This window comes from Pan troglodytes, chromosome 2, assembly GCF_028858775.2.
Source record: "Pan troglodytes isolate AG18354 chromosome 2, NHGRI_mPanTro3-v2.0_pri, whole genome shotgun sequence".
Lineage (NCBI taxonomy): Eukaryota > Metazoa > Chordata > Mammalia > Primates > Hominidae > Pan > Pan troglodytes.
In genome coordinates, this window is record NC_086015.1 from 50,027,528 (window position 1) to 50,042,179 (window position 14,652).

General features: G+C 44.5%; 1 protein-coding gene and 1 pseudogene across 1 annotated transcript; one reads left to right on the top strand and one right to left on the bottom strand.

Moving 5' to 3' along the window:
* Positions 1-6,171: 6,171 nt before the first annotated feature.
* XCR1 (X-C motif chemokine receptor 1) lies at positions 6,172-8,172 on the bottom strand. Its single transcript, XM_054680656.1, has one exon. It carries the CDS (start codon positions 8,082-8,084, stop codon positions 7,083-7,085), a length of 1,002 nt encoding a protein of 333 aa, XP_054536631.1. The 5' UTR covers positions 8,085-8,172; the 3' UTR covers positions 6,172-7,082.
* LOC100614996 (nuclear receptor-binding factor 2-like) lies at positions 8,014-10,360 on the top strand (annotated as a pseudogene).
* Positions 10,361-14,652: the final 4,292 nt, after the last annotated feature.

Sequence of the window (14,652 nt, forward strand, 5' to 3'; positions counted from 1 at the left end):
AATTTTTTGCCGAATCATTTGTGATGTAGTTGCAGACATCATGACACTGTACCCTGCCGCATCTCTGATGCAATTACAATGAAATCACGTGCAGTATCTTTTCCACACATTTTCTTCTGCCGTGGCAACTAGAGGCAATTTCTGTTGCTTATGGTTAAGAGTCCTGATGGGCATATCATTTGGGAAATTGGCAAGATGTGATGGAAAGAGTAGGTGTTTGGGTACAATACAGACCTGAGTTTGGCTTTAACTTAAGAAAGTCATTTATCTCTCCAAGCCCCCCTTTTCTCATCTGGGTAGTGACAATGCCTACCTTGTAAAATTGTGAGAATGTGGCATAATGTGTGCAAGGGATATAGCACAGTTTCTAGCACCCAGTAGTGGCTCAATAAATATTCATTGAGTGAATGATTGAATGAATAAAGACACTAGATCAGTGATTGTCAAACATGGCTGTACATTAGAACCACCAGGAGACTTTAAAAACATCCTGAGGCCAGGTTGTACCCTAGAACAATTGCATCAGAACCTTTGGGGTAGAAACTCAGACATTAGTGTTTCTTTTGTTTGTTTGTTTTTGTTTTTTGAGACAGAGTCTTGCTCTGTTGCCAGGCTGTAGTGCAGTGGCGCAATCTCAGCTCATTGCAACCTCTGCCTCAGCCTCCCGAGTAGCTGGGACTACAGGTGCACACCACCATGCCCAATTAATTTTTGTATTTTTAGTAGAGACGGGGTTTCACCATGTTGACCAGGATGGTCTCGATCTCTTGACCTCATGATCCACCTGCCTCGGCCTCCCAAAGTGCTGGGATTACAGGCATGAGCCACTGTGCCTGGCCAACATTAGTATTTTTTAAGCTCCGCGTGTGATCTGACATGTAGCCTTGGATGTTGGAGTGTGACCTATTCTGGTCCCTTGTATCCTCCTTAGTCAAACTGGAGAAAACAGAAACCTCGTAAGGTAGCTGTGAGACGTGAAAATGTATGGACCTAATACATAGTAGGTCTCAGTAAACACTAGCTTCCAATCTCCTCTGCATGTCTTCAGTTAGGTGTAGCCTTCTGTGTAGGTGCAGGAGACACTGGAACATCATGGAAGATTTGGAGGTGCACTGGGATTCCGCTCCCACACACTGAAATTTGTGTCCTGTATTAATTTGCTCCGGCTGCCATTAACCAAGTTCCATGACTGGGTGGCTCGAACGAGAGAAATATACTGTCTCACAGTTCTGGAGACTGGAAGTCTGAGATCTAGGTGTCAGGTTCATTCCTTCTGGGGCTGTAAGGGAGAATCTGCTCCATGCCTTTCTCCTTACTTCTGGTCGCTTGCTGGCAGTCTTTGGTGTTTTTTGGCTTGTGGCAGCATAACTCTAGTCTTCACATGACATTCTCCTGTGTCTGTGCCCAAATTTACCCTTTTTGCAAGGACACCAGCCCTATTGAATTATAAACTCACCTTACCTCAGCATAATCTCATTTTATATGATCTGCAATAATCCTATTTCCAAATAAGGTCATATTCAGGGAGACTGTGGGTTAGGAGTTGAACATATGAATCTGGGGGCAGAGGATGACACAATTCAACCTGTAACCTGCCCTAAGCTACAGATTTGTATCCCCTGAAGAACTTCATCAAAATGTAAGCCATGAAATTTTAGACCTATAGACTTTGTTTTTAAGCATAAGAATAGATCTGAGTGCAAACCTCTCTAGTTAAGATGAAGAAATAAGCTTCAAAGGAGGGGAAGTGACTTGCTAAAGACCCAGCCAGAAAAGTGGGCCTGATTTGTATTTTTTTCTCTAATTTTGAAGTAAACAGAAGATTCTTTGATAAATTAGCAGGGCCCAGTGGTTCTTCCTCCCCCACCCCCGCCCCGCAATTTATCCTTACTATTGGGAAACTGTATATTGGCATATCGTTGAACCAATTGCAACCAAAGTTGAGGGTGGGAGCAGGTAAAGGTGGGTACCTCCTACCCCACATTCCCACAGTTCATTGCAAAGTGCCTTGGAAGAGCTTTAATAATACATTTAAAGTGAGCATCCCCAGTTGTGTGGACAATCAAGCCAGGTCATTTTCTTTCAGTCAAGAGAGGTCAGCAAGGTGGTCTGGGAAAAGGAACAGGAATTTCTTGGGCCTGGAGTAATCCTATGGGAACTTTTCTTCAAATGGGTATGACTAAAGGGTGGCCAACTTGAGAGTGGGGCCAATTCATCTTTGTGGTCTCACTCTCCACAACATGGGCTTTGCTCTGCTCTTGCATTGGGAAAATACTCCACAAAAGTAGCCAGGGGTTGCCTGGAGGTTTGCATGCCATTGTCTCACACCCTTCTCTCCCTTCTCACTCCTGTAACCATCCAACTGTCCAGTTCTTCTTTCTAACCATGAATGATGCTCAACGCTGATTTTCTGACATGGTCAAAGTCAAGGAACCAGGCTTCCTTTGTTTTTCTTTGGTCCCTCTGGTCTCACTTCCTTTTGTGGAGGGGCCAGTGGACATGTGGGGGGGGCGGTTGCAGCAACCCCACATCTATGATCTGGGCTGGCCTTAAGGTAGAGAGCAAAGCTCTGTGCTCAGAATAAGTTGGTGAAGAGTTAGGATAATCCCTCTTACCCTTCCCAATCTTCCCTGAAACCCCCAAGTATCTCCCACCAAGTTTTCAGCATGCCTGAAATTTCCAGCCAATAATAGTATCATACCTTCTGATTGTAGGACTGTATTTCTGAACGGTCCCTGTTCAGACCCAAATATTTTATAATACAGAAAATAAAAGCCTTGGACTTGGAGACAGAAGACTTGGGTGTCAAGCCAGGGGAGAAATGGGGATAGGAAATTGAGTCACAGAGCATTCAAGATAGACTTGGTCTCCTGGACAATTTCACCTAAGGTCTAAATTGAGCCAGTTTCCCACCACCCTGACTCACACAGGCCTTTTTCCACACTTTGTTCTCCAATCCTGAATCCCTAACCCAGATCCTCCATAAGTAGAAGACTTTTAAGAACCTATATGCTCTTGGTAGAAATGAGGGGACATAATCAATGCTGTGGGCTGAGTGTTTGCCACCCAGTTTATGGTATTTGTCATAGCAGCCCGAACTGACTAAGACAGCCAGCCAAAGGTAAGACAATACATGCTAATCTTTTACTTGTGCATATTAACACAGCGAAGCTTTCTTGTTTAATGAAATGATGCATAATAATTCATACTTATCTGGGACAGAATGATCAACAAAGCAAGTAGTTTTACATACATGACTTCATGCACAGCCTCATAGTGTGGGTGAGTCTGTTATTGGCTTCTCTACAGTTTATAGGTGAGGAAACTGAGCCTTGAGAGGCCCAAGGTCACAGTGGGAAAGAGCTTGGATTTGGAGTTTAGGTCCAGGGCTCAAATGTCATTCGACTCCACAGACAGTTTACTTTGGACATCTTTAGACCAGGTTTCCATGTTTGCAGACTTTTTTGTCCCATCACAGGCATTTGCACAAATGAAACCTGTGAAAAGTTCAACAAAGCTTAATTCCAAACAAAAAAGATGATGTTTAGGCCGGTGGGCCCCAGACGAGTTCACAAGAAGCTCATGGGGTGAGTACCTGGTGTTGACCAGAAGATGAGATGTAGGCAAGTATAGTAAGAGAAAACAGAGGTAGAAAAAAAGCCAAAAGATGGTCTCCTGTTAACTCACTCAACCAACCACAAACATTGCCAGGCACTGAGGGAGATGGTAGGAACTGGGTTTGTGCCTTTGAGGGATTTCCACTCCAGTTGAGGCCATTGGAGGTCTGGGGCTGGCCCGAGCTTGGAGACATGCTCTGCTCAGAGATCAGCGAGGTTCTTCTCTTCTGGATTCTGTCTGAGGGAAACTGGAGGTGTAAATGCTGTAGAACCACTGTGGGTTTTTTTATATTCCAGGAGTGGTTAGAGGTCTGCAGCTCTGTGTCCAGGACACCTCTGTTTGGAGGGAGAGATAGGCCTGCAAGAGTCCAGTTGAGATTGGGCAGTGGTTTCTGTGGGTGGAGGGAGGGGAAGCCCAGGAGGTGGTGGCCAGTGGAGGTTGTGGTCAGGGACAGACAGCGTGGCTCATGGTGTGCAACTCTCTGGCAACTCCTTTTCAGCAGTCTCATCCGCCACTCCCTCTCTGACTGGGTTACCCTTCTATCTTCCTATTCATACTTCTCTTTGTGCCTCTTCCCTTGGGTTCTTGAGGAGCTAGATTAGGGGAAGACTCCTGATTAAAGACTGCCTTGGGAGCCAGTCTATTAGGGATGCCAAAACATCACTGGAAGTATAAAGAGTCAGATATGAAACGCTCCCAGGGAGATGGCTGGATGTGCTGAAAGAAATACAAGAGAAGCATCTTGGGATGGGTAGGAATGGGATGGCATGGGGAGAGGGTGAAGTGAGCTTCTCAAGGGGCCTCAACCCCCAAACCTGCCTTCTAAGAAGGGTGGGTTCAAAGCCCAAGGTGCTTTGGTTTTGCTAAGTGGGTATGTGAGTAGGAGTCCTTTGCCTTTTTGCTCCCTGGCTCAGCCTGCCCTCTGAGTAAAAGTTGAACAAAATGTTAAGAATCAGTGTGAAACTGTGTTTGAAAGATTAGGCCAACTAGAAGCCCATAGGCTTAGCTCTGATACCACAAACTACCTCATTATCTCTTCCTTATGCTGTTTCTCCCATCGGTGGTGAGTAGTGGCCCCACCTGTAGGCTGGCAGGTAGGTCCATGGGAGCCCCTTCCCTTCACTGGTATGCCGCCCAGCCCTGTCCAGCAGGTGCTACTGGCCTCATTATTAAAACTAGGCCCTGGCTCTTCCCTAGACTGATAAACTCCTCCAGATCTACTGCCCCATTGGCAAATAGATCATTCAAGTTGCATCTGGAACTGAAGGGGAAATGCCTTACAAGCTCTCTCTAGGTTGGCCAGAGGGCTATATTGGTATCTACTTTATTCAATAACAAGATATTGAGTGTCTTCTGTGTGCAAATCCCTGCTCAAGGGACTGTAGAAGACTCTGGACTCATTTTTAAAAAAAGTTGCAGCCAAATATACCTAATGGAGGTGCATGTCAGAATCACATGGGAAGCTTTTCCAAATCCCCACGCCAGAGCCGAATCAGGTTCACAGATTGGGCCCAGGTCTTTGTGGCATGGCAAAGTTTAGAGAGTGGCTTTTATTTATGCCCTTGGGTATGAAGCAATGGGCCAGTGTGAGAGGCAGGGATGCGTACCATGAACTAGAAGGCAAGGTGAAGCATAGCCATCGCCACAGAGAGAGATAAGCAATCTCTCTACTACTACACCCTACTCTCTTTCTACTACTCTCTGAGAGTGTAGACTAGGAAAGAAAGGTTAATATTTATAGAGAAGCAGCCTGGGACAAAGAAGGTAAAGTGTGCCCCAGGGCATGGCTCCCCAAGAAGCATAAATCTGAAGGATAATAACAGCTGTTGATTCTTTGCTCCCACTGAGCGCACAGTGATAGAACACTGGGGTTCAAGACCAGGTTCCTGCCCTCAAGCAGCTTGCAGCCTGATGGGGCAGGGAGATAAGACATTGCATGTGTGTAACTACAACACAAGGTTGTTTTATTTTAGAGGGGACAAGCAGAATCCCACGACAACCCAGAGAGTGTTCTAATTTGCAGATTGGGGAGGGCTTCCTGGAGAAGCTGGCCTGTCAGCTAGAACATGTTCCAGGCCCAGGTGACAGCATGACAAATGCCTAGAGGTAGGGTACTGGGGAGATATCTGTCTGAAAGAAGGCCAGTGGTGTTTTGGGGTTGGATCCCAAGCTGCTGTGGGGAGGAGACTTAGAGTGGAATAAGAATGGAAAAGTTGGCTGGCATTGGATTGTGGCGGCCTTGAAAGCCTTGCTAAAGTGTATGGACTTCATTTGTAAGTAATGAGGAGCCACTAAGGGTTTTGAAGCACCTGGTGTAAGGGCAGAGGGCAGCCTCGTGGGGAAAGAGAGGAGCAGTGGGGAGATGCCAAGGAAGTGAGGCCCTGTTTCAGGGATGAAACCATGGGCATGCAATGGCAAGAATGAGTCAACTCTGAAAGCCACTAGACAGGCATAGTCATTTGGACCTGGCTGTGGGCGTTGAGGAAAAGAAAACACAGGCCTCCAAGAGGACTTGAGGTTTGGAGTGTGGGTGGGTGGGGGGAAGCTAGCACCATCAACCAAATAGAAGGAGGACACTTTAGGTACAAAGTGATAAATCTGAAGTCAGCTCACTATCCACCTGGGAAGGATGAGATGTTGGAGGAGTCCACCCTAGATGCCTTCACCAAGGTGGGTGTTCACCAAGGTAGGTGAGCCTTTGGGGCTGGGCTGTTGGCCCCTGGAGGGTAGCAACTGTATCTCATTCATCTTTGTATTCTCTGAATAAATACTTAGTGCAGAAGGTAGCACTTATTAAATTCATTCCTTCAATCAAATTTTATGAGCTAAATTTTTAAGGGCCAGTTTGTGGGCTAGGACTTGGATCCAGGATACAGAACATTTCTCCAGTCTAGTTGTGGATTTTTAGAATCCAGATATCAACATGACTGCTTATCTCAGGGTATGGCGACTTTTGTCTTCCAGACAGCCTCATCCAGCAGTACCTGAGGAATACGGAGCCAGGCGCCTCCAAAGTGAATAAACCAGTAGGGACGACCCTACAGTCAGGGAAGGGAGGCACTGTCTTGTCAGCATCGTGCAGTTATCACACACAACGAGCTTTAGGCCCTGTGAAGTCTCCAAGGAAGCACCTTTCTCAGAATCCTTTCATGTCTTAGAACCTTCTGAACTAAACAGTGATTAGAAACACATGTCTAAATGAAGGAGCGTGCAAGATGAACTCAGAGTTCAAGAAATGTTTTTTTGGATGGCAGTATAAAATTCCCAGGTAGGAAGCCACTTTCCCGCAGATGAGAGGCTGGCGGGACCCACTGGTGTAATGAATGATCTTCACTGCACGCCTGCAGCGGAGGAGACGTCTCCACCCTGCTGTGTTCTGCAATGCTCCTTCCAGGCCCGCTTCTCCATGACCCCCATTCCAGTCCCTGTCCACCTGCACCTGCGCCTGCACCGCCACAGGCCCCTCAGTAGAAGGAGGCGCCCTCATAGGCGAAGGCACCAGGGGAGTGGGGGATCGGGGCTGGGCTGGGTGCCTGCAGCCGGCAGAACCAGAACTGCCGGAGGACATGTTTCAGGTGTGTGCGGAACTTGACCCCCACGAAGACATAGAGCACCGGGTTAAAGCAGCAGTGGGAGAAGGCGAGGTTGCGGCAGATGAGCAGGGCGTATTCTAGCTGCTGTTTGGCCTCGCAGCTCCGGATGATCTGGGTTCGAAACAGCGTCTGCAGAAACAGGGTGAAGTTGTAGGGACCCCAGCTGAGGAAGTAGGCCACCACGATGGCGAAGATGAGCTTGACCGTGCGGTGGCGCCGCTTGGAGCGTGAGCGGAACAGGGTCCTGAGGATCTCCACGTAGCAGAACAGGATAATCCCCAGGGACAGCAGGAAGAAGAGGTTGTGCTGGTAGACGGAGGTGAGGTACCACGTGAGTTCGGAATAATCACAGCCCGAAGAAAGCACCTTGTGGAAGATGGTGTCGAGGATGGAGGACAGGATGCTGGCTACCCACACAGCCATGGTCACCAGCACCCGGCAGCGGAGGGTGGGGACGCGCAGGGTGGAGAGGGGGCTCACTACCGACAGGTAGCGGTGGATGGTCATGATGGTCAGGAAGAAGATGCTGCTGTAGAGGCTGATGGAGAAGATCATATTGAGGAGTTTGCAGAGGAAGTCTCCCAGCACCCAGCCCCAGTGGTATGGGGAGATCCACACAGGCAACAAGCAGGCGAACACCAGGTCTGAGAGGCACAGGTTGAGGATGAAGATGTTGGTGAGGGACTCCAGGCTCTCATACTTCACCAGGACCCACAGGACCAGGCTGTTGCCCACTAGGCTGAGGAGAAACACCAGGCAGTACAGGACGGTGGTGGCGAGGGTAGCAAAGACCCAGGCCTGGTTCTCACACGGCTGGCTCTGAAGGTCATAGTAAAAAAAGGTGGTGCTCTCTGGGTTGCCTGAGGACTCCATCTGGACCAGATGGCAGGGATGTTTAGAGCATCTGAAATGATAGAGACATGGAGTTTAAAGCCATGTGGTGGCTGGGTATAGTGGCTAACACCTGTAATCCTAGCACTTTGGAAAGGCCAAAGGGAGAGGATTGCTTGACCCCAGGAGTTTGAGACCATCCCAGGCAATATAGTGACACCCCTGTCTCTACAAAAAATTTAAAAATTACCCGGGTGTGGTGACACATGCCTATAGTCCCAGCTACTCAGGAAACTGGGGGGTGGGGAAAGATTGCTTGAGCCCAGGAGGGCGAGACTGCAGAGAGCTGTGATCACGCCACTGCACCTAAACCTAGGTGACAGAGAAAAACCATGTTTCAAAAACAAACAAAAAACCCAAATAAGATGCCAGACTCTTAGTTAATTCTCTCCTGGATCAGAGAAAAGACCTGGAATGGGAAGGGGATTCTCTACAGAGTGTATTTTCCCCACAAGAGATAGCTTTGCAAGACCATTTCAAAATATTCCTATCTGTCATGTTGGTATCTTATTGCTACAAAGAGTCTATTCTATCAGGCTTAAGGGCTGCTTTAATGTTAATGCTGGTCAGCTATGCTGAATTACAAAAGGAGGAGAGTATAATGAGGCATGTCTGACTACCTATTCCCATCATGGCCTGAACTAATATTTCTTTAGAATGCCCTTCCTTGGCTGAGGAGTCCATTCAGTTAGTTGTGAGGCTTAGAATTATATTTTTTATTTATAAAACTTAAATGCTTGTTAAGACAAACACCAAATAACCAATCAACACTTTTCAGAAAAATGAAACAAAATCCAGAGTCTACACAACTTAACAATGTTTAGGACACAATCCAAAATTACTCAGCATATAAAGAAATAGGAAAACATGACCCATACTCAAAAGAAAAGACAATCAAGCAGCTGCCTGTGAGAGGGGCCACATGTTGGAATTTGTAAATATGTATCAAAATGTAACTAACTATTATACCTGTTCCCAAGGAAATAAAGGAAACTATATTCATAATGAAAGGAGAGATAGAAAGTCTCAGCAGAGAAAGAAAAGTTATATAAAAGACCCAAAAGGAATTACAAATCAATAACAAGATATCAAGAAAAGCTTCAATAATTTGGAAATAATTTTAAAAACACCAGCGCGTGTGACGCCATGGCGCCGTGCGGGGTCGCGGCGGCGCAGGGGGCGGGCCCGTGGCGCGGGGCCTGAGGAGGAAGTGGCGAGATTGTTGCTCCCTCTGCGCCCAGAGAGGACGCGGCTGCGTCGTGCTCCCCTGCGGTCCCCTCCATGTTCCCTGGCCCCACCGCTCCCCTTCCTAAGGCTGCTGCTGTCTATGGAAGTAATGGAAGGACCCCTCAACCTGGCTCATCAGCAGAGCAGACGAGCCGACCGTTTATTAGCTGCAGGCAAATACGAAGAGGCGATTTCTTGTCACAAAAAGGCTGCGGCATATCTTTCTGAAGCCATGAAGCTGACACAATCTGAGCAGGCTCATCTTTCACTGGAATTGCAAAGGGATAGCCACATGAAACAGCTCCTCCTCATCCAAGAGAGATGGAAAAGGGCCCAGCGTGAGGAAAGATTGAAAGCCTAGCAGAACACAGACAAGGATGTAGCTGCCCATCTTCAGGCATCTCACAAACTCTCTGCCGAGGATGCGGAGGGCCAGAGCCCCCTTTCTCAGAAGTACAGCCCTTCTTCAGAGAAACGCCTGCCTGAGATTCAGGGGATCTTTGACAGGGATCCAAACACACTACTATATTTACTTCAGCAAAAGAGTGAGCCAGCAGAGCCATGTATTGGAAGCAAAGCCCCAGAAGATGATAAAACAATTATAGAGGAGTAGGCAACCAAAATTGCAGATTTGAAGAGGCATGTGGAATTCCTTGTGGCTGAGAATGAAAGATTAAGGAAAGAAAATAACTAAAGGCTGAAAAGGCCAGACTTCTAAAAAGGTCCAGTAGAAAAAGAGCTGGATGTAGATGCTGATTTTGTAGAAACGTCAGAATTACGGAGCTTGCCGCCACATTCAGAAACTGCTACAGCCTCCTCAACCTGGCAGAAGTTTGCAGCAAATGCCGGGAAAGCCAAGGACATTCCAATCCCCAGTCTTCCTCCCTTGGATTTTACATCTCCAGAACTTCCCCTTATGGATCTCCCTGAGAATATTCTGAAAGGATTTATGAATAATTAAAATGGAAGGCCACAGAAGAGGGGAGAAGAGGAAATAATACAGTAATAGTTAATCCAGCAAAAAAAAAAAAAAAAAATGAAAAGGGAAAACCACGTAGAAGGGGCATCCTGGTCCCGGAAATGTTTCATCATCTGGTGGACTGTGGGAGAATAGGCATTGCCAGGACTTGGGAAACAGTCACTGTGAAATGCGTTGCATATCTCATTCACTGACTTGAGCTAATGATTCCAACTTGATAGACACTAAACTCATGGAGGTTCAGTTTCTGCTGATACAAACCAAATGGCTACTTGGAATAATTTTTTTCAAGCAACAATTATTTTTCTTATCTTCAGGGTTAAAATGTATAAAATATGTTATGTGTAATTAATCTATAATGTCATAAATGATAATGCAAAACCTAAATAATATGGTGGCCCAAGGGGCTGCCTTGTATTTGAAACATGCTTTCTATCATGTATTGACTGTATGCATTTTGTTAATGCCCATTTTGTTTAAATAAGGTGAGTAAGATACACACCTTATTTGTTAGTTGTAAGATATACACCTTAATTGTTAGTTATGCTTTTTTAAACAAATTACCAGTTTACATGATTAATCAGGGTGCATTTTAAGTTCTAATTTTGTTTATTGTATAATGCATCATTTGAAAATACCAAGGAGGAAATATCCTTTGTTTTTAATGATGCATGAGTGGAAGTAATGCTAGTTGGCAGTATTTGATTGTAAGAAATCAATAAAGTAATTGTGTTTTATTAAAAAAACCCAACTGACTTCTAGAATCTGAGTCAAAGAAGAAATCAAAAGGCAAAGTATAAAATATTTTGCATTGATAATAATGAAAATACCACATATCAGAATTCATGAAATGCAACTAAAGCAGTACTTGGAGAGAAATTTATAGCTTTAAATGCGTGTATTAGAAAGAATAAACGTCTAAAATCTAAGACTTAAATCAGTGACATAAGCTAGAAATAGAAGAGCTAATTAAAGTAGAAGGAAGGCATTAATAAAAATAAAAGCAGAAAAAATAAAATAGAAAATAAAATGAACAAGATCAAAATTGGTTGTTTGACAACATTTAAATACATTGATAAAATCAGCAAGGAGCAGTGGCTCATGCCTATAATTCCAATGCTTTGAAAGGCTGAGGCAGGAGAATCCCTTGAGGCCAGGAGTTTCAGGCTGCAGTGAGCTATAATGGCGCCACTGCATTCCAGTCTGGGTGTCAGAGCAAGACCCTGTCTCAAAAGAAAGAAAGAAAAAGAGAGAGAGAGAGAGAAAGACCAAAAAATTGATGAAGCCTTATCTAGATTGATTGAGAACAAAGAGAAATATGTTACAGATCTTATAGACTTTACAAGAATAACAAATAAATATTATGATCAATTTTATGTTAAAAAATCCAACAACTTAAATGAAATGGATGAATTTCTTTTAACATGCAACATATCAAAACTGACATGGGATGATATGGCAAATGTGAATAGCCCTACATTTGTTATAGAAATATAATTAACTATATAAATCCTTACCACAAAGAAAACTTTAGAACTAGAGGATTTTTCTAGTGATTTTTTTAAACATTTGGGGAAGAAATAACACCAGTTTTACACAAACTATAAGAAATAGAAATAAAGGAATATTTTCTAACTCCTTTTATGAGGCCAGAATAACCCTGATACCAAAATTAGACCAACAAATTACAATAAGAGAAAACTACAGAACAATATTCCTCATGAACATAGACAGAAAAATTCTTAACGAAATATTGGCAGATCAAATCCAGCAATACATTTTAAAAGAATAATATAACATGACCAAGTTGAGTTTATCCCAGAAATATGAGATTGTTTTAATACATGAAAATCAATTTAAGTCACCATATCAATAGAATAAAGAAAAAAACTATATGATCTTTTCTGATAAATGTAGAAAAGCATTTGACAAAGCTCAACACCCTTTGATGATATAAACTCTCAGCAAATTAGAAATAAAAGGGATATTGGACATCTATAAAAATCATTTTTTTTGCTGGTTATTAATTCATTTACTCAAAAATTTCAGAGGCAGTCATGTTCTGGGCCTGGAAGCCTTTGGAGATAAAGGAAAATGATGTCAAATCTCAAACCTCTCCAAGTTACATTCAGTGGCCTGGCTCCCTTTTGCTGGTTGTCTCTCTCCCTCCCCATCTCTGTGGCCCACCTCAACTCTAAGGGAGTGAATTTAGCTTTCTGGACTGTAATATAATTTAGATTGAGAAAGACAGCTGTAAATTATACAACCATCAGTAATAACAAGGCCTTACATAAAGATATATAGCCAAATAAACCTCTCTACTTCTTTCAGCATAAGAAAAATATTATTTATATGTTAGGTCTACTCAAAGTATGGTTCCCAGATCCATTTTTCTTCTTCTTCTTTTTTTTTTTTTTTGAGATGGAGTCTCGTTCTGTCCCCTAGTCTGGAGTGCAGTGGTGTGTTCTTGGCTCACTGCAAGCTCCGTCTCCCAGATTCATGCCATTCTCCTGAATCAGCCTCCCAAGTAGCTAGGACTACAGGCGCCCGTCACCACACCTGGCTATTTTTTTGTATTTTTAGTAGAGACGGGGTTTCACCGTGTTAGCCAGGATGGTCTCAATCTCCTGACCTCATGATCCACCTGCCTCGGCCTCCCAAAGTGCTGGGATTACAGGTGGGAGCCACCGCGCCCAGCCAATTTTTCTTCTTTGATTTTTTTTTTTTGACAGGGCCTCGCCCTATCACCCATGCTGGAATGCAGTGGTGTGATCACATCTCAACCTCCTGAGCTCAAGTGATCCCCTCACCTTAGCCTCCTGAGTAGCTGGTAGTACAGATGTGTGCTACCACACCTAGCTAATTTTTTGGGGGTATTTTTTGCAGAGATAGGGTCTCATCATGTTAGGTAAGGAACTCCTGGACTCAAGAAATCTGCCAGGCCAATCCGGAACTCCTGGACTTAAGCAATCTGCCAGCCTTGGCCTCCCAAAGTGCTGGAATTACAGGCATGAGCCACTGCGCCCAGCCCAGATCAGCTTTTCTGAAAAGAATGCAGATTCTTGGGAAATCCCTATACCAAAGGAATCAGAGCCTTCAGAGGTAGCTCAGGAATCAGCGTATTTACTAGCCCTCCAGGTGGTTCTGATGTGCAGCAAAGCTTAAGAACTCCTGATATAGGCTGTTACAATTAGAGGAAAACATAAGTTTAAAATGTTTGTAAAGGAACTCACCTGAATCTACACCTCTTTACATGCGTCTTGAGGCAGAAATGGTGCTTCTCTGTTTCATATTTCACTTAAAGAAACTGAAACACCTGTCCTGCCCAGAAGGCTGGAGGAGGAGGATGGGAGGAGTCTCAGAGAGAGCCAGGGGGCCAGAGGGGGACAGCTAGTGAGAGATTAGGGAGGAAGAAGCCAGTCAGGCAGGCAGTTAGGGTGGATCCTTGGTGGAACTCCTTCAAACCAAGAACAGCCTGAAAATCAAGCTGCAAGCCCTGGATAAAGAAAAGAGCCTGCATGTTTGAATAGAAACACCTACTCTGTGAATCCAGATGAACAAATTCCACTCCTTTTTTGAACATATATCCCTCTCCTTGGCACGCCTTTGTCTCATTTCACATGCTTCCTCCCGATTGGTCCTTACCTTTTACCTGTTTAACATATACCTACCTTTCTGTGATGAGCTGCTTGCCAAATTTTCATTTGCATAAAGTGTAATGTCACTTCAGCCTCTGATTGGTCCTGGGCCAAGGTCTCAGGCCAAGCTTTCACTTCAGCCCCCAATTGGTTCTTTACACTATTGTACCTCTTCCTGAGTGGTGCTTTTTCCAAGCCTACCCATAAACCAATCAGCACGTATTTCCTCATTCTAAGCCTGTAAAAACCTGTGACTCAGCCTTATAGCTAGCAACCCTCTTTTGGGTCCCCTCTCTTTGCTGAGAGCTTTTCTGTGGCTTAATAAATCCAACTCTGCCTTCTTCACTCTCCAGTGTCTGTGTGCCTTATTTTTCTTGGTCGTGGGACAAGAACTTGGAGCTCACCAGTGGGGGGAGTAAAAGAGCTGTAACACTCCCTCCCCCTCACCAAACAACAGGAGTGAAACAGCTGCAACAGTAGGAGACAGTTTTTCCACATCCTTAATGAATAAAGATGTTGAGCATCTTTTTATATGTGTATTGGTCATTTGTGTATCTCTTTGTAGAAGTGTCTATTCATAACCTTTGCCTTTTAAAAATTTGAGTTATTAGTCTTTTTATTATTAAATTGTAAGAGTTATTTCTACATTCTGGATACTAGATCCTTATCAGAGATATGATTTAAAAATAATTTATCTCATTCCTTG

Bases quoted from the DNA above. Each gene is read 5' to 3' on its own strand.
- XCR1 (XM_054680656.1), bottom strand. From the start codon at position 8,084: ATGGAGTCCTCAGGCAACCCAGAGAGCACCACCTTTTTTTACTATGAC.